Raw genomic sequence first — 20,584 nt, 5'->3', positions numbered from 1 at the left:
ATAACTTCAATACTGTAACTGCTGATACAGTTTATACATAGTAGATAAATTATTAGACATATTAGATAAATTATACATATTAGATAAATATCAACTTGGTTATGATGAGAATGAAGTTACATCAACCAACATGGATAATAAAGAAACTGCCTCTAAAATGTCATTATTTGACCCATCCAAGGTCAAGTCCTATTTCCCAAAACAAAAGTCCATGAAGTTAAGACCTCATAGAGATCAGACATCTTTCAGCAACTCTAATCTCATTTTTCTGTTCTAAGGATTCTAAGGGATTCACAAGGATTCCCTGTATTCTCTGATTCTAAGTGAACTCATCCCAGGTAACACATTGGCTCTCTCCATTTTGTAGATGTACAAAGAAAGACAACATTGAAGGATGGAATCGTGTAAGGTAGGGTCTGATATCTGTCCTCCTAAAATTTCCCCACTCTAGAATCAAAGAAATCATCATGGATGTATATTTAAAACTTCTAATAGTTAAAAAATAATAATAATAATACAGATTCTGTCCAAAAAAACTGCAGAAAACTGCAGAGAATTAAAACAAAAAAGATCCTGAAGACCACTGAGGTGCCTCTGAACAAATTTTCCACCTTCCTTTTCTATAATATCAAATTTCTGCTATCTAATACCTAGTTTCTACAGTATCTGTAATATCTAATATCTAGTTCTTTTGAAAGAAACATAAGAACCTTGAGGCCAATATATGTCTTCGTCCCCAGTGTTGGTCCTGGTCTGGACCTATAGCAGCTTCTCAATCCATTATTGTGAATGAAGGAAATGTCACTTTGAAGACGGCTAGGAGCATAGATTTTGAACATTGCCAAGAGAAAACATGTAAAGGAGAAAAAGCTCTCGTCAAAGAGCCACGAGGCCCAGACCCTGTTCCTATCACTAACCAACTAATTACCTGTGTGACCGACAAAGGCTCTTTCCTGGCTGATATGATTTGGCTGTGCCCCACCCAAAATCCTTATCTTGAATTGTAATCTGAATTGTAATCCCCACGTGTTTTAGGAGGGACCTCATGGGAGGTGATTAGGTCATGGGGGAGGTTCACCCATGCTGTTCTTGTGATAGTGAGCAAGTTCTCAGGAGATCTGATGGTTTTATAAAGGGCTGCTCCTCCCTTTGCTCTGCACTTCTCTCTCCTGCTGCCATGTGAAGAAGGATGTGTTTGCTTCCTGTTTTGCCATGATTGTATTAATAAGTTTACTGAGGCCTCCCCAGCCATGTGGAACTGAGTCAATTAAACCTCTTTCCTTTATAAATTACCCAGTCTCAGGCAGTTCTTTACAGCAGCATGTGAACAGACTAATACACTGGCTTCCCCAGCCTCTACCTCCTCATCATGAAAATGAAGGTACCCCCTGTCCTGCCAGGCTCCCCAGGTTATGGTGAGGTCAGTTTCGAGGCCAGGGCAAAATACAGCTAACTGAGGTCACCACTGAAAGGTGGAGCATTTTATTGGAAATGTGGGAGCCAAATCTTGACAAAAACTTGTAAAACCTTTATACACAGAATATCATCTATTATTGAAGAATTAGTTAGCAAAAGGAGTTGGAAGTGGTGATATAAAAGCCCCTGACTTTTCTCTTTGTAAATGATCAATCTCTAGGAAACTGAGCTAGATTTATTTTCAGGCAAAGACTAGCTGGAAACAAGGAAAACACTAAATGCTTCTTGCCAAATTGTCACGAGAGTCTAATAAAATGGTAAGAATCCTACAGGCTTATATGCTAACCTACACCTGCTGACTGAGATGTGAGTAGGGGATTCTGAAGGATACAGAAGGTTAATACAAATCCAGGCATTTGCTTCATCATTGCTAAGAAGGTATGGAGGTGAAAAGGAATCAAAAAGCACATAAAAATGGGAGTCAAAGTTTGAACTACCACAGAGGAATTTAAAATGAATTGTCATAACTTTGAGAAATAAGGAAAGTCCAAATAAGTCACCAATAAATTAACAGCCTAAACCAATCATATCAGCTCATAAGTCCCATGAAAATTTAGCTATTTGAAAGTACATAGAGATTGTGAAACTTCACCCCTAAACACCTCAGCACATGTCTCCTAAGAATAAGAGTATTCTCTTGCATGACCACAATATACTATCCTGGCTAAAAAAAAAAAAATAGTTAATTCAGAAATATTATCTTATAAACAGTTTACATTGACATTCCCACTGTTGTTTCTAAAATGTCCTTTTTTTTTTTTCTTTGAGACGGAGTCTCGCTCTGTCATCCATGCTGGAGTGCAGTGGCACAATCTCAGCTCACTGCAAGCTCCCAGGTTCACACCATTCTCCTGCCTCAGCCTCCCAAATAGCTGGGACTACAGGCGCCTGTCACCATGCTCGGCTAATTTTTTCGTATTTTTAGTAGAGACGGGGTTTCACCATGTTAGCCAGGATGGTCTCGATCTCCTGACCTCGTGATCTGCCCGCCTTGGCCTCCCAAAGGGCTGAGCTTACAGACATGAGCCACTCGCAGGGCCTAAAATGTCTTTTATGGTCTTTGTACCATGTAGAGAGGGGAATCCAGGATCCAATCAAGATCCACATAGTGCATTTGGATGCTACGTTTCTGTTTGGTCTTTCCATAGGTAGAACAGTCCCAAAGACACCAGCCACTTGTCTTACAAAATGTCCCACATTCTGGATTTGTCTGACTGTATCCTTGTGATATATTCTGATTTAACATTTTTGCCAGGAGTACTATGTAGGTGATATTGTATTCATCTTACTGCAACTCATCAGGAAGCAGATAATGTCAAGTGGTCCCCCTCTTGATGATGCTAGGTTGGGGAAGGTGATGTCCTCCAGATCTGTCCACTGTAGAGGCACATTTTCCCTCTTGTAGTAATTTAAGTCATCTGAAGGGTTAGACTTTGAGAATATGAGAATATTCTGAATCCCTAAAATAATTATAGCATTCATTGACACTCTTTGCTTAATTTATTAGAAATTTCAAAATAGTTATTATTTAATTCCATTATTCCTTCCACATTTATTAGCTGAAATTCTGTGAAGCATAGCTTTCTGCACTACTCTTTCCTCCTCTTTCTTTTTAGTATCACTATGAACCCATGGGCTTTTAAAGTTTTTATTTAAAAGTTATAATATTTTAGTGCCATTATCATTCTGATATTCAAATTGTCCCAAAAGCCAAAGGGAGTCCTTCAAGCTGCAGTGTGTGTGTGTGTGTGTGTGTAAATAACCGTTTAGGTTTTGATAACTGTCTTAATTTCTGACACTGCAGACTCACTGCTATGGTCTGAATGTTTGTGTCCCTCTCAAATTCATCTGTTGAAATCCTAATCCCCAAGGTGATATTAGAAAGTGCAGTCTTTGGGAGGTGATTGGGTCATGAAGGTGGAGCCCTTATGAATGGAATTAGTAACATTAATCCCATTAGGGACCCCAAAGAGCTCTCTATAACTCTTTCCACAAGGTGAGAATACAAGAAGTTGAGAAATCAGTAACTGGCAGCCTAGAAGAGGGTCCTCACAAGAGCCCAACCATGTTGGCACCCTGATCTTGGACTTCCAGCCTACAGAACCAAGAGAAATAATTTTTGTTAATAAGCCACCCAGTCTATGTTATTTGTTGTTAACTGCCTGAATAGACTAAAATATTGTCTCTGCCCTACACTTGTATTCACGCATTTAATCCAGGAGTATTCTTTCTAATCAATGTTATTGTAGCAAAAGCTGATGAATTATGATGACAGTACTATTATTCTAAAAAAAAAAGTGCTAAGAAAAATTCATGTTACAGTTTCCATAGGTCAACATTAATTATATTAATATCATTTTGAAACTTCCTCAATTAATGCTTTCCACTATATTTTAGGGATTTTGTTTTTAGCTACATCTGCAGGAATTATGATACAAATCAACTGGGGACATTAAGAAAGAACAAAACTACATTTTATCCCTTATTCCTGAAAGCTGGTAAGGCTTTTATGTTATGTCCATATGAAACTAGACAACTGATCAATTTTGTTGATTCCTTCCAACTGATAAATTTTGTGAAAAGAAAAGGTGGGAAGCCCAAGTCTAGGTCACACAAATGGGCTGTGAGTCCTAGCTCTGCCCTTCAAGGGAGAGGCCTGGCTGTCCCAGACCTTATGGGAAGGGCGGCCGATGTACCCTCTCCACAGTCCCGGACTCAACTCATTTCTCCTACTCTCGCCTCAGCTTCCTCACAGCTGACCTTCATTTCATTCCCCTCCCCTAATTCCTCCAATATGACACACCCATATGTGTCTCTGAGTTTTCAGCCCTGGACAAGTCTAACTTCCCTCCCATGGTTCACTGACTCCATGAATAGACCCGGACCAGCCCCACCCACCAACTCCATGGACCACATGCTTCTCAGAACCGACCCAGCATCCAACAATCTTGTACAAACAGAATCTATGCATTCCCCTTGATAACAAGTAACTAGGATGTGCCTCCAAGACCTGAAGGACAGGACTAGAGTAAATCCCCCTCAAGGCTCAGGATATAAAACCTAGGTCTTAATGGGGTTACCTCCTCTGTCATTTTCATGAGCTTTTTTTTCTGGTTTCTGCCAAAACTTGAAATGATCATATTCCTATGCTTTTATTCAGTGCTTTTCTTTCATGCTGGAGGCAAGGTAACCTCTGGAGTCACATAGACTAGCTCCTCTGATTACCAGCTGTGTGACCTTGGCAAGTTGCTTAACCCTTCTAGGCTTTGGTTTCCCCATCTGTAAAGTAGATATAATAATAGTAGCTACATCATAGGATTGTTGTGAAGAGTGAATAAGGAACATGTCTATAGGATGCACAATGTCTGAAAGTGATAGGTCAATTATGTGAGCTCTTATTATGATTATGGCTTCATTCTCATCTGCTGGGCAATCTCATCAAAGACTTTCCTATTTTTATGCAAACAACTCCCAGATTTACCAATACCCTCTAATTAGTCTTCCATTCTTCCACTCTAAAACTGTCCTACGAACATGCTACTAGACTTTTCTAGCTTCTCAAACTCAACATTTCCAAACCGAATTTATCTTCTTTTAGTACACTCATTTTTATACCTATTTTTTTTACTTATTTTTAGATAATTGTAGATTCACACAATTTTCACTGTAGGAAATAATAGAGAAAAATCTTGTATACTCTTTCTCTAGTTTCCCCCAATGATGACATCTTACGTAACTACAGTACAATATCACAACCAGGAAATTGATATTGATACAATCCAAGCTTAATCAAGTTTCACCAGTTTTACATGCACTGTATATGTGTGCGCGTGTTTTTGGTTCTATATAATTTTATCACATATATGGGTTCATGTAACCACTAACCACAGTCCATATACAGAACAGTTCCATCACAAGGACCCCTCCTGCTACCCTTTTATAGCTCCCCCCACCTCCTTCCTCTTCTTTTCCCAACTTGTGGCAACAACGAATCTGTTCCCCAACTATATAATTTTGTCACTACAAGAATGTTATATGAATGGAATCATACAATATATAATTTTTTGATACTGCTTTTCTTCACTCAGTATAATTTCCAAGAGATCACCCAAGTTGTTTATATCAATAGTTCTCTTCCTTTTACTATGGAATGGTATTCCAGTTTATGACATACCACAGTTTGACCAACCAGTCACACATTAAAGTACACTGGAGTTGTTTCCAGTTTGGGGCTATTATGACTAAAGCTGCTATATACATTTGTGTACAGTCATCTACGTGAATACAGTTTTCATTTTTGTGAGATAAATGTCCAACAGTGCAATTATAGTGTTGCATGGTAAGCACATTTTAGTTCTGTAAGAAATTGCCATATTTTACTCTAGAATGGTTGTACCACATTGTATTCTCACCAGCATCTGAGCGGTCCAGTTTTTCTGCATCCTCATCAGCATTTGATGTTATCATTACTTTTAATTTTAGCCAGTCTGATTGATATGTAGTGATATCCCATTGTCATTTTAATTTGCACTTCACCAATGGCTAATGATGTTGGACATCCTTTCATGTGCTTATTTGCCATCTATATATCCTCTTCACGTGAAATGTATATATATGTATTTTGTCCATTTTCCAAAAGGATTGTTTGGGTTATTTATTGTTGAAAGAGTTCATTGTATATATTCTAGATACAATTCATTTGTTATATACGCCATTTGCAAATATTGTCCCCCAGTCTATAGCTTGTCTTTTCTTTCTCTTGACAAGGTCTTTCACAGAACAAAAGTTTTTAATGTTGATAATGTCCAATTTGACAGTTTTCTTCTTTTATGAACAGTGCTTTTGGTGACAAGTTTAAGAAGGCTTTACCTAATCTGAGGTTTCAAAATTTTTCTATTTTTTTCTAAACTTTTTATAGTTTTCCATTTTACATTCAAGTCTGTGATCCATTATGAGGTAATTTTTGTATAAGGCATATGGTCGAGGTTCATATTCTTACTGAAGGATATCAGATTTCTCTCACATTTTGAACAATGACATTGCTATTCACAGAGGGGTTATTGAGCCTGTGGGTCTCCCTTTTCCTTTTCATGTCCTCCCCCATCCAGTCTGTTTTTCTCTGTCTGTCCTAGAATCATTTTCTTAAAGCCACATTTCATCATGTCACTCTCCTGCGTAAACACCTTAGATGGGTGTTGACTCATGATGACAGACCTCTAGCCCTTTAGCCGGGCATACACCACTTAGACAACCCAACCACAGTTTCCCTTTCCTTAACCTCCACATATTTGCACAGCGCTTCAGCCACACAGGACACACAAAGGTCTTTCAGAGATGCTTTGCAGATGCCATTTTTCCCCACTACAAAACCATTTTTTTCCCCCTGTATCTCTCGCCTCAACACTAGCTGGAAGGTCACCTTTTCCACATATCTTTCCCCTAAAACACTTGCTCCCCTAACTTCCCAGGAAGAATTGCATCCTCATCCAAATTCCCATGAAACTCTCCTCATGCTTCTTTACTGCCTCTGTTTTTTCATCTGTAAAATAGGGCTAAAAAAAAAAAAACTCATAGAGTTGTTTGGAAACTAAATAGTTAATACCTGTAAAGCAAATAGAAGCACAATCTAGGCCATAATCAGTGCTCAATACATTTGTTATTGATGTCCTAATTTTCATATACCTTTGTTGTATCTCATTGTAATAGTTTATTATAGATACTTTTTCTAAGTTGATTATTTATTCTTCTTCTCTACCAGGTTGTGTAAGGTTTTCTACAGCTTCTTCTACTTTCCCACAATGTTAGTACATCATAGATTGTGATAAACATTTGTTGAACTAAATTCTTCAAATTTAATAAGCCAATACAATGAAAAAAAAACTGACCTTTCCCCTTGAATCAACAAGTTGTTTTATTGAACTAATTATTTTGGAAATTAATGGACATCCCTCCACTTCAATCTTTGTTTTGTTTGAATACAAGCATGAGGGTTAAATGAAGTGCTGAAATAAAAGATGATCATGTTATTTATTAATGACAGAAAAGTAGGTTTATTCTACTTAATGCTCTCCAGTAAGACAATACTCTTTTTTGTTTAAGGGCAAAAATTATGCTAACTCTAATAGACAGGGAATATTGGGTTCTTCATTTTGCATTAAAATCATACTTTCCCCACATTCTTGGAAGAAGTTGTATCCAGAAGGATTGTGAAGAAGAGTTAGAATAGGTGAACATTTGGGTAAAGAAGAATATAAAATACATTGGAGAAGGTGAAGGAAATGGGAAGGATTTGGTCAACCACATTGAAAAAATGACATGCTCATTTCTAGTTGGTAGTTATATAAAAATAAAACTATCTAGAAAAGCAACAGTATACTTTTATACCACTGAAGAATCCCAGAATATATACACAATTAACTACACAAAGAAATATCAAAATCTCTCAAATGCCGTATTGGCAGTATTTTTGGTGGTTCCTCCTGCCACAAAGCCCAGCTCTGGTGTCAGCATTCACCCTCCCCACCCTCAGGTGAATCGTGGCCTAAGTCATTCCCAATGCCAAGGTGTGGTTTAGGAAGGGGCCTATGGCACAGTCCTGGGCAATGAGGCACAAGAGAGTCTACTGGGAAGTTTGTCTTGCTCTTACAAAAGAAAGAGGATGTGTAAGGAGGAGCCATTTCATTTTCCTGTCTCTGAACATTGTAGTATACATGAAGATGTTGCACTCAGAGCTTCTGAAGTCACCACACAATAAAAGACACTTACAAGATAGCACTGAGAATGGCAGAGCAGCAAGGTGGGGGACTTGAGTCCATGATGAAATCACTGAGCCTCTGAAAAAAGGCAGGAGTCCCTCTGTCTCAGGATATCTTGTTACCTAAGATAATAAACTCTTTATTGTCTGACTAGCTTAGCAGATTTTCTATTTCTGGCCTACAAAAGTTTGTAAACAGACTCAGTATTCTGAGTGCTCTAAGTAAGACTGACATACTGATTTTAAGAGGAAACCTGCAGTTTAGTTGACTAGAAGTGCATTCATACTTATAATGACTATTCTAGAGGAGAGACAGTCAGACTTGTTGTACAACCAGTGAGAAGTAACCGTATAAAGAACACAGACTCCTGAAGCAGGGAGCCCAGGTTCAAATCTCACTTTTGCAGCTCACCAGCTGTGGGGCCTTAGGCAAGATACTTTATTTGACTGAATTTCAGTTCCTTCATTGTAAAATGCCTACAGCAATACCTACCTCATAGGTTGATAGGGTGTACTAAATGCAATAATGTAATAATAAAGAGCCTGTCAAATAGGAACCCAAATAAATGTTAATTTCTCTTCCCCTAATTAATCCTTTGCCAAGATGAAACACTAACTCGGTTTATTAGACCATTAATTCAGACGCCTTCTTTCCAGCAGGAATTACTCTGTCAGCGGGGCTGGTGTCATTAAGAGTAATTTCTGCTGAAAAGTTTCCAATCTTCACGTTTCTACTGTGAAGCCTAGTGTGGTGCAGAAGGGATCAGGCAGGGTTACTTCCAACCATAGAGAAAATTGATGTGACGATAACCACAGTGGAAGGGTTTATACGCCCTTGATTGTTTTATTCTCACACCTTAAAAAAGGTATATGGGTGGAATTAATGGGCTCCAGGGAAGCGTGCTTGTAGTAACTTTTCCTCCGAGTTATTTCTACATTTTCTATTACATTCCACCAAAAGCAAATTGTATTCTACTGATCATGATTACCAAGCTCCTGAATACAATTAATTAACACACTGTCTTAATCATATATTGTGTTTGGATTATAAAAACAAAAGTAGCAGTTGGTGTCAGCAAGAAGTCCTCTTTATTTCTGGTATGGTAATAAAGGCTATTGTAAAGGTATTCAACTTTTGCAATAAGTAAATAGAAGTCATGTTTACCTAAATAGTCATTAATTACATGCTTGTACTAATAATGAGGGTAAAATTGGCAAATATAACTGGGAGACAATTAGACATCAAAACCCTTTAAAATGCATTTACTCTTTGACCTAAAAATTCCACTTTTAGGAATTTATTTTTTATAAAGAAATAAAGATTTGTACAATAATTTTTCAAGAATTTTTCTTGCAGGAAGAAAACAACCTAAGCATTCAAGATCCAAAGATTAAATTATGGAATGTCTACCCAAATACTACACAACCATTGAAAATGAAATCATAGGAAAAAAATGTATTGACATGGAAAGATGCACATGATATATTCCCAGATTTTGAGAGGTCATAAACTGTACGTTCAGTGCTTTAGAGTTTTCATTAAAACATATTTATTTAAAGTTTCATGGCTATATATTTCCTGAAAACGAGTTACACTGACAAATGGCTTCTTTCTACACAAAAGGAATTTTTTGTATTTCGCTTTTCATCTTGATTCTGTATTTTTTTCACACGTAAAGCTACTATAACACTCGTCGTACATCCAAAGCAACAAACATACATTATTTTAAAACAACTCAAATCGCGAGACAAATCTACCGCTACAATCACTCTATCTATTAAGCTAAAATAGCCTAGCCTAAATAGACGCTTTCATTGTTTATTATCTAGATTATGAACTCTGGCTTCTCAGATTTCAGCCAAAATCTGATTTTAAAGTTGAAATTTAGGAGGCTGAAGACCAACTCCCCAGGGCAAGAAGATCATCAGGTTGTCCTTTTAGGGGACGTGACTGCTCCCTCGTCTTACTGTTGATCATAAACTAGAAAGGGAGTGAACTCTGTTTTAAACTGGGGGTATTCTCTTCAGTCAGAAATGTCCAAGCCCCTACAATGACATGCAGAGAAATTTAAAGTAGCTTTCCTGCCCATGCTTCGTTGGTTCTTTGTGTTTCCACGGAAGAATCCTTCCAAAGAAAAGAAGCCAATTGGCACCCACTCTGGGATGCAGCTCCTGGCTGTCACCTCCAAGGAGACAAAAGTTCTGGTCTCTATCAGAACCCTGCCTGCCATGCTTACCTGGACTCTGATTTAGTTATCATATTATTATTAATTATTATTGCCATGGGTGTTTATTGACCCTCTGCTGTGTACCATGCACTTTGCCAGGCACTTTTCACACATTATTTCATTTAAAATCTTAACAGCAGCCATGGAAGGTTAAAGCTATCATTAACCTCATTTTATAGATGAAGAAACAGTTTGCCCAAGATTATGTGGCTAGTAAGGACGAAAGGCAAAATGAGAAACTAGATCTACCTGGATTTTATTAGAGGTTCCTTAACCAATTAAATTTGGATGTTTATAATTCACTTTGGGGAGAAAGTTCAATTTGCCATTCCTGGGTCTTTCTAGACCAGAGTTAAAAGTAATTCCAAGAAAATACTAAACCACTTCACATTTCACAACCATAGGAGTGATTCTGCTCTATAGCCACACCCTTGAGTGCTGGTGGCAAAAAAAAAAACAAAAGGCCAAGACACAGCCAAGGGTCCTTCTGTGTTCAGCTCCACGCTGACTTGCTTGTCGCTTAACTTTTCTAAACCTCAGATCCCTATATAGAAAATGAGTTTTACTCTTGTCCTACTCTTGTCACCTTGTTTGTGAGTATCAAATAAGACAATGCGTGTGTAGGCACTTTTGAAAGTACAAAGAGCAGGAATCTTGATTATTCCTCACGCAAATCACTTCCGCCCTCAAAACTCAAAAGCAATGTAACTTTTATATAGCATTTTGCAAAAGACTGAGTGAGGGGTTTTAGAAATACAGAGAAACCTTAATGTTAAAAAGTCCCCTGTGTAATGTTTCCCCATGTTTAGCGTTAATAAGTCCTGAGGAAAAGTCATTGACTCAATGCTCCCTACCCCCATCTAATGCTTTTGATTTAATGTTTCCTCTGTAAGTGCAGGAACTTTTGAAATACACGAAATTTTGCCACAGGACTTAAGAGTCTCCTGTGACTTGATGTTAGGGTATCTCCTTAGTCATTTTTGTCTGTGCTCCCTGGGAGCAAATTAGAGCTTTGGCCGTGAGTTGATACACATTCTGTTTTAACTAAAGATGATAGTTGGCTCCATTACTCAAAAATATTATACCAAGGCTTAGGATTACATTTGCAAGGACTAATTTTTTTAAAAAACTAATATATGGCAGTAGAGAGAACAAAGGAATTTTTTATTGACCATTTTTTAAAACAACTTTAAGTTGTAAAAGCAATATATGTCCATGTTTTAAAATTCAAAGAGGGTACATAAAGTGAAATGGAAAAGTACTCACTCCACATACATTCCACTTCTGATTGGTAAACACTAGTTTCTCATACATGCTTTGAGAATTTTTCTATGATTATACAAGCAAATGGATATAAATATATAATTATTTTTTAACACAGTATCATTTGTGCTATAGACTGCCCCAAAATGCTTTTTTCCTAAAAGTATGTTTGTATAGTTTTTAATATTCTCATGTATTGCTCAAACAGTTTTAAGCTCTCTCCTCTGCAGTATTCCATTGCATGGATATAACAAATTATTTCAATATTTTTCTCTGGGTGAATACTTAGTTGTTTACAGATTTTTAATAACACAAACAATGCTGCAACAAAAACTTCACCACATGTCTGCTCAGTTATGTGAGTTCATCTGTAGAAAAATTCTTAGAAGTAAAACTGATAAGTCCAAAGGGAGGTGCTAATCATGTGTTGATAGATTTTTTTAAATGCAAATTACCATCTAAAGTTGGTTGTCCTAATTTGCTTTTCCCCCACCCTTGCTATTGAGAGCCCTGCCTTTGCCAACAATGGGTATAGATGATACAAGAACCTATTAAACTAAAATGGATACCATTAATTTTCAGTGGACACTGGATTAAAATAAGTATTTTTTTAGGTCTTAGATAACAAGAAACTGGAAATCCTTGCCCCTAGAGGTACTGTGACTCTCCAGGCCTTGAGCTCTGAGAAGAAATCACATTGAAGTGAAATAAATCTCAAAAGAGGGGCTTAACACTCCTGGAGTGTTTATTGTGTGCCAGGCACTGTTCTAAGTACTTTATATACCTTAAGTCTCCTGTAATTCCCAACAACCCTACTACAAAGGTGCTTTAGTCATTTCCATTTTACAGACAAAAAACTAAGGCAGAGGGAACTTAATTCCCCAAGGTCACTCGGCTGATAAATGATAATGCTCAGATTTGAGCCTAGAAGTTTGGGTCCAGGGTCAGGTGCTTTTAACCACTTATGCATTCTGTCTCTGTGCTCCTAACTATATGCTAAACACATTTATTGAATACCTACCCTGTGCCAGGACTGACACAGGCACCATCTTATCCTCACAGCAATACTAAGTAGTATTATTCCTGTTCCAGAGATATTAAAGTGGCTTTCCAAAGTGACAGCATTGTGGCTTTCCAAAGTGACAGCAAGCGGATGTGTACCAGGGCATGTCTGATCCAAAGCCTGTATTTATTCCACTACACCATGCTTCTTTGTAGGAACTAGTTGTCATAATATTCATTTTACAGATAAGAAAATCAATACTTCAGAATGAGACATATAAGGGGCTTTAAATGGGGTCATCCTTGCTAGCAAAGAGAGCCTACCAGGGAGCTCCATCACATCTAGTTCTTCCTTTATCAGACTGCCATACAGTTGGAATATTCGTGTATATTTAATTATATATACATGGTCATAGAGTAGCATAGAGTGGCAATTTGCTGTCTCCCATAAAGTATGAGCTCAAATTGTCCAATGTGGACTAAAATTGAAGGCAGAATTAAAGTCTCCCAATTCCAAGTATCAACAAAGCCCATTTTAAAAGAGTGATATAGTTAGGTGAGGATGAGCAGATGGACTCCCACACTGCAGAGACATACATCACTAGAATATGGTAGCAACATATTTTTAAGCTCAGTGAGAAACTCATTATCTGTCCATCAAAAAAACAGGTTTGGTGCTGGTTCCTGAATTTACAACTATATTTCCTTACAGTATATAGGAAAGTTTGAGAGCCCAGGAAAGGTAAGAAGAGCAGTCCAAGGATGGAGAGCTTCAGAGGAGAGCCTTCTGGGTGGGCAAACCCCACCAGCCAATCACTGCTTCTGCTCACACCCTCCATGCCCAGCTCAATGTCTAAGAGCTCAGGCCCTGGGTCCAAATCCACTCTGCTACTTGACCACTGTGTTACCTTTAACAGGTTATCAAGCCTCTCCAGCAGTTTTCCTCATCTGTGAGATAGGCAGTAACCAACAGTGCCTTCCTCATTGATCTGCCATGAAGATTAAACATCATCCGTATAGATCACATCCCTGAAGTTTGGAGTTAGAGCACAGAATTACAAATGTCCACATACACATACCCTTCCCTTTTATGTTTCAGTGTCTTATTCATTTTTTTAATGAAATCAGGAAAACATACTGTCCTATATCTAAGTCTGAAACAAAAAAGGGAATTTATACTCATTGGCTTACAATAGCTCCATGCTCTGGAGGTCAGAGTATGCAAATCTTGTATTTCTATGTCTGGCAGCCCTAGTTACGAATGAGGCATTAGATCTCTGTTATCACTGTCACAAAACAAACAACATGTTACCAGCTTATCTTTTGATTGTCACAGCTTGTTAGGCACAAGTCAGTGTAGGCGGTTATTCAGTCAGATTTGGAGGTTAATTTGATTGTCTCTTAAAAATTTTTTTTTGTACACCATGGATGCTAACATAATATTACTACAAGGGGTTTCCTGCACTCTACAGTAAAACAAGTCAGCCTGGAAGAATATGCAAATGTGACTGTTATGTTGTTCAGTTTTCAGGGCAATTAAATATTTGCTTTGAGCTTCTCATATTGCATTGCAAATTCCTATAAAACTTACTATTCATTTCTGTACCTAAAGCTTATTTAGCATCAAGTCTTTGCCATTATTTCCATTTTATTGAAAATTGAGTTTTTAATTATGTGTCACAATCAAATATAATGTGAATCTTTATTTGCAAAGTCTTCTTTCTGTTCATGTTAAATCAATTACCTTTGCCCCTTTGTTAGTTGGGCAGTGGGAGGCAGCAGTTTCAGATTTCCTCTATGAGAAGATGTCTGCAACTCATGATAACAGTGTTGGCTCTTCTATCTACCCCAGGAACAAAGACCTTTAATTAGATGGGCCAGTCTTGTCAGCCTCTGCTGGGCAGGATCAGATCTATATGAAGCCAATACAACTTCTTAAAAAATAAAATATAATAATAATTAGTTACTCAAACTGGCTGTTAGAAATTGTATGGATCCCAAAAAGGTATTTTTACAGTTGAGGTTAGAAAAAAGAACCTAAATGTTGTTAGAATGGTTGGTGTCTGTAAACATAACTTTTGTCTTTGATGCCTTAATCTTTTGTTTAAAGGATTATTGTGAAAATCTCTAAATGACAGTAAATTTAAAATCAGGCAAAATTTGAGGAGTTGAACAAGCAGTGCTCGAGATGAAAGAAAAATGAAAAATTTGTGTAATATTCATTTGGGGAAATAAATGAGATGGTTCATCTGCAGACACCTCTTAGACTCTTGTCATCTTTCCTCAACAAGATCCTTCTGTCCATTTCTGGTTCCCATACACAAGCCTCGCATCACTCAATTCAAGTGTTCAAGTCCCTTTTGAGTACTACATTCCCCTCACATATTCTTTTAATAAGCCTTAAAATTCTATTTTCCTTCATATTTTTTCATGTCTTTATCTTACATTCCTAACTCAAGACCTCATTTCTTCTCACCTGGAATAGCAACACAGCCTTCTTACTGGTCTCCCTGACTCCTGATTGCTCTCCATTCAGTGGAGCCTCCACATCGCAGCCTCATTCACCTTCACGCAAGCCTATTTTGATCATGTTACTCTCTGATCAGATACCTTCAAAAGAAAAGTTAAACTCCATGACCACAGTTCTTTGGTCAGCTCCAATTTACTTTTCCAGGTATATCTCCCATTAGTTTCCATATATTCTCCAAATATATGGAATTCTATATTCCATATCTAAAAATTCTATTCTATTCTATAAAATTCTATTCTATAAAATACCTATTCTATATTTAAAATATTTAAAAATAAACAATTCTAATGTTCCTTAGATAAAGCACTGAAATTGCTTCAGCCCTGAATCCAGATTGTCCATGCAGTCAGATCATACAGGTTCTTTACATGCCGTAGAAAGAACCTTTGAATTCATTTAGGCTACAGGGAACCAATGAAGAGTATTATGCATTGGAATTGTAAATCAGAGTTGTATTTAACATAGATGATGCTGTGGCAGTGGAGAGACTGAATTGGATGGGAGCAAAGAGACTAGTAGGAGGATGTACTGAGCAGTTCTTGGATTTTCCTGAGAGATAAGACTGAAAGAGTACATTTGGAGGGACTATGATGAGATCAATTCTAAGTGTGTTGAATGTGAGGTTCTGGGGACTAGGGTGAGACAGGCAAGGTGCCTGAGAGTGCAAAACTTAAGGAGACACTTACTCTGAGGTGCCCACTTAGCACTTGAATGACCCAAAGCATACGTACTTCCTTAAATTCTTCAACCTAGGCACCTAGCTTGCCTTACCGCTAAGTTCCTATGATACATTTTGTAGAGATATCACCTTGGCAGCCAGGGAGGTACACCGCCCAGCTCTCCCTTCAAGAAAGAACTTGCTATTCAGCTGCAAGAAGTGCAGTTAGCTGACAACATCCAGCTACAGGACCTTCAGGATCTTCTTTGACTTTTAAGCCACAGTCACACTCTTTCAGAGAACCCCTAGCCAGCGACTGAGCATAGCAGGGGTACTAGGCCTGGTCATTTCTGCCCACTGTGAGACTCCTTTAATGGGCAATCTTCCCTCCAGAGGTTGCCATTGGGTTGGGTGAGATTTTGTGAGATCTGCATTGTGTGGTCAGAAGGCTCTCCCTGCCCAATTTTGGTTCCTTCCCCATTTGTCTTTACTCTCAAATAAACCACTTGCACTACTAATTCTGTCTCAGAATCTCTTCCCAGAGAACCTAAATGACACAGCCAGTGAACAACTAGTTATACCAGTCTGGACCTGGAACTAGAGATGAAATAAGCTGAAGTGATTTTTTTGTGTGTGTGTGTGTAGCTAGAAGGTTGGGCTCTAGAATCTGGGTTCAAATCCCGCTCCTCCATTTCTGACCTTATACAAACTTAGACAAGTTACATAAACTTCTCAGTACCTCAGTTTCTTCACCAGTAGAATGTGGATATTAATAGTAAACGAGGACTATATAAGACAATGCATTTAAAGTATTTAGTGTAGTGCCTGGCCCATAGCTGGCCCATAGTAAATTCTCAATAAATATAATTTAAAATTATTATGTAGACTTTAAAATTTTGTTTACAGAGGTTGTTTGGTATAACAAAATAGGATAAATGTTTACTTAATGAAATTATTTTCCACAGACTATAATAAGGTTAGTGAATATTAATTTTGAAAAATGTATTTTTTCAAAACATAGCCCAACTCTATAATTTTTTAAATTTTATTTCCTCTTACTTCTAATATAGCTCCTCTCTTCATACAATGTCATTGCCTTCTTGTCTCTTGCCATGATTTACTTCTCCTTTCTGTTCCATGTACCCCCAATTCTCCTATTCCTCTCCTTTCTATCAATTTTTGCTAATAACCTCCTCCCCTGCTTGGCTGAGAACTCATCTTCCCCAGAGAATCTTTCTTGACCAGCATGCCCTCCCCACCCTAACTGTAATTGTTCTTCTCTATTGGCAAATGCTCCCAAGAATTTTGTCCTTTTGAAACTAAGTGGTACAAAAAACAAACAAAAAAAAAAAAGCCAATGCAATTCTCAAACCATATTGAAGGTGTCATGCCTCCATAAATAATGGTTAATAAAGAAATAGCAGGAATGGTATCTTTAAACAGGAGCTTCCCTCCTTGACACCTCCTTTTGTCCCAAAGCTAGAAGCCAGCTTGGCGATGTGATGCTTAATAAATGCTTACTTAAAGGAAGAATGTTTTCAGCTATGGATGCATGGTCAGCCTACAAATTATATTTGTATGTCTTCATTCTATATATGAGCCTTAAAAATAAAATGTTTGTTAAGACAGTCTCAGTCACATAATAGGGAAACTACTGTATGGGGGGAAGTGTTTTACAATCATTTTAGGTATTTTGGGGTAATACAAATTTGTTTCATAAAATAAAGGCCTGGTCTACAATATATCTAAAGCCAATAGGAGGTCATACTTAGAGACAGATGGCAAATGCAGTATTCTTTCCTCTCACTTTTTAGTACATATGATATTCACTACAAAATGGCACAGAATGTTTTTCTGTTACCACACAGTACTACATAAGCTTTGAGAAACACAACCTCTTTTTACACCTATGCAACTTCAAACAAAATAACCGACTTCAAAAGTAAAGTGAGAGTATTTTGTAATGTGATTGAAGGCAAGGAATATTTTTACATAACTTACTATTTCTATATATGTATTTATGCATATTGCAATACACATGAAAAAAGGTACTGCTAAATCTTCAGCCATCCTATTCATTCAATTTAAAATCTTCATTAAGATATTTACATTCAAGGCAAGATTCCTACATTGTATAGGACACAATCTTAGGTTCATTTATAACACTGGAAATGGATAGGACCTAAAATAGAAATCAGTTACACACAGAACAATCTATGAGTATAACATTAATAGCCTACACAGATTTTTAATGGCTCCTAATATAATATGCTGTTTCAAGGAGCCATTTCTACACACTGAAATGCATTTTTACTGTACTATTATACTTTAATTATAAACTGAACATGGTTAATAAAATCAGCATTTAGAGTTATGTAAATTTTTTTAAATATACATAATCCTCTATAAGTACACAGCTCTATATGTGATAAAATATTAGATCTCGGATGCTAAAAGTAAAAGCAGCTTTCACACTGACTTTAATAATATTCATTTTATTGTTACAACTTAGTAAACTATTTTACTAAAGTTTACAATTGTTACTTTGATTTACAATGCAAAGTAAATCAAAAGCAATTGTTGCTTTTATAATCATTATCATGAAGCAAAAATAATAGCCAATATAAAATAATTAGCCTATTTACTACCTCATCTTAAATATATTAAGAAACTACAAGATGGCATTAATACTATCCTAATCTGCTCCACTTAAGTTAATATTTAAGATGCTTCCATTTTCAAGTATCACTACTCACTGTACATTTAGAAAACCTACTTGTGAAAATCTATTTAATTTCTTAGAAAACTACTAGTTCAAAGAAAACCTACGTAGTGAATGCTATTTGACTTGCTACCTCATTTTCTCATCTTTACAACAATTAGTTAATATTGATCTCAAAAAGCAAGAGCATAATGCAAAGTGAAAGAATTATTATAATCTGAAGGCAAGAAAACAAGTTTCTATTACAAAAGTAAGCAATACTCAAGATCAGTTGTTTTTAAGCAAATAGCACATTATAGTCATAATTAGCTCACTGCCAGTTAGAAATATACATACACATTTTTCAGAATAAGTCTTTTAAATATAGTGTTGCAAGTATCTTTCTAGCTTAAGAATTTGAAATAGCAATTAAGTACAAACCTTAAATCATTCATCTTTACAACTAGAAGAGCAAGCCCCAAGGATGTAAATCTCACCCAATGAGACAAGGGATGCTGACTATATTATTAATTGCTAAGTAATCTCTTAATTTTAGAATCTAGCACCCAACACTAGCAAATAAATAATATGATTTATGAGCCTGCACTCTCACATTGCTTTACTAGAGTTCAATAAACACATGCAGATCCTAAATGTACAGTGTGAATGTGATTCCTACAAGACAGAAAACATAGCAGGATTTGGCTATAGCAAATCTACCCCAACTACTTATTATTCAAGCACTAGTATTTAGAATACCTAAAATGCCTGCTGAACACTGCGGATCAACGTTCCCCTGGGGTTACTCCAAAGCAGAACCACATCTTTTCCCCTCAGTGCTTACTGAGTTTTAAGAAGGTAGGTAACATGGGGTAGAAATTCTCGTGCAGCAGCAATACAACTCTTCTCTCCCAATTTTCAAAAATCAACACCTCCTCCCCATACACATGCACACACACACATACACAAGAAAGGAGGGCTTTTTAAATAGGTGTTTAAAACATACCATTTGCATGGGTTTGAAAAATTTATTTTTCCTCTACTTGCTGTTGTTGTGTAAGATGTTTACAGATCTGATTAGAAAATCTGGATGTTCATAAAAAGTGTTGCTTTCAATGAGATTCCTTTAGTGAAATCTGTCTGCACAGACACATGTATACATAAATAATACATATTTATGCACACATGCCTACATTAACAAGGACACATGCACACACACCTAGACCAACAATTAAGCCCACACTGTTCTATAAGCTCTTTTTGACATTTTTTGCATGCATTTTAATTCAGATGACAGATTTTTAAAAAATAATAAGCAGCTCCATATAACGCACATCAAAGTGGCACGTTTAGAAAAGCAAATACATTACCAGACGCATTTTGAAGTTTCTGGAACACCCGCAGGTGAAAGGAGACTGGATCGGATGCTGGCACACTGTATTCCTCAGAATCACAGAGCTCAATGTGACTGTGGGGGAATGTGAGGCGAGTGTGAGGCTGGAAACCTTTGAGTTGAGCTCATTCTAGGCATCAGAAAGCCTCAAAGAGGGGAAAGAAAAAGGCAGCCCACAGACAGCTAGATGAGAAACTTCTGGCACCTCTCCAGCTCAGGAATGAATTCTCTGTAATTTGGAGATGTATAGTGATGGAAACGAAGAGAAACTTGGATTTACGGGTGAATTTGCTCAGCCATGCAGAAATAGGCAGGTAACAGCCTCTCAGCTCATTTTAAAACAGTCATTCAGAAACAAGACTGAATCAAAAAATTAAGAGACGTCCTGCTTTTGAAAAAATGGAAAGGCTACTCCAGCCAGCTTCCCTAGATACCTTTACAAACTTCAAATGGATCATTCCATCAGCTATTTGTTGCACATTTTATTAATCCCTGTGCAGAGGTAAACTGGAAAATCTAATTCCTTTTACGCAGAAAACTAGATTTATTGCTTCTTTTTATAATGCACTTTAGACATAA

At 37.1% G+C, this 20,584-nt stretch overlaps 1 protein-coding gene across 1 annotated transcript in view; it reads right to left on the bottom strand.

Moving 5' to 3' along the window:
* IQCJ (IQ motif containing J) overlaps nucleotides 1-20,172 on the bottom strand; it is a 189,765-nt gene extending 169,593 nt beyond the window's left edge. The window contains exon 1 of the mRNA XM_017890524.1: nucleotides 19,983-20,172. Coding sequence (XP_017746013.1) covers nucleotides 19,983-19,991 — 9 coding nt within the window. The 5' untranslated portion in view covers nucleotides 19,992-20,172. The remainder of the gene's footprint in view (nucleotides 1-19,982) is intronic.
* Nucleotides 20,173-20,584: the final 412 nt, after the last annotated feature.

Source organism: Rhinopithecus bieti, unplaced genomic scaffold (assembly GCF_001698545.2).
Source record: "Rhinopithecus bieti isolate Rb0 unplaced genomic scaffold, ASM169854v2 scaffold_17971, whole genome shotgun sequence".
Classification (NCBI taxonomy): domain Eukaryota; kingdom Metazoa; phylum Chordata; class Mammalia; order Primates; family Cercopithecidae; genus Rhinopithecus; species Rhinopithecus bieti.
Note: the sequence above shows the minus strand (reverse complement) of the source record. Positions and strands in the feature narration are given on the sequence as shown.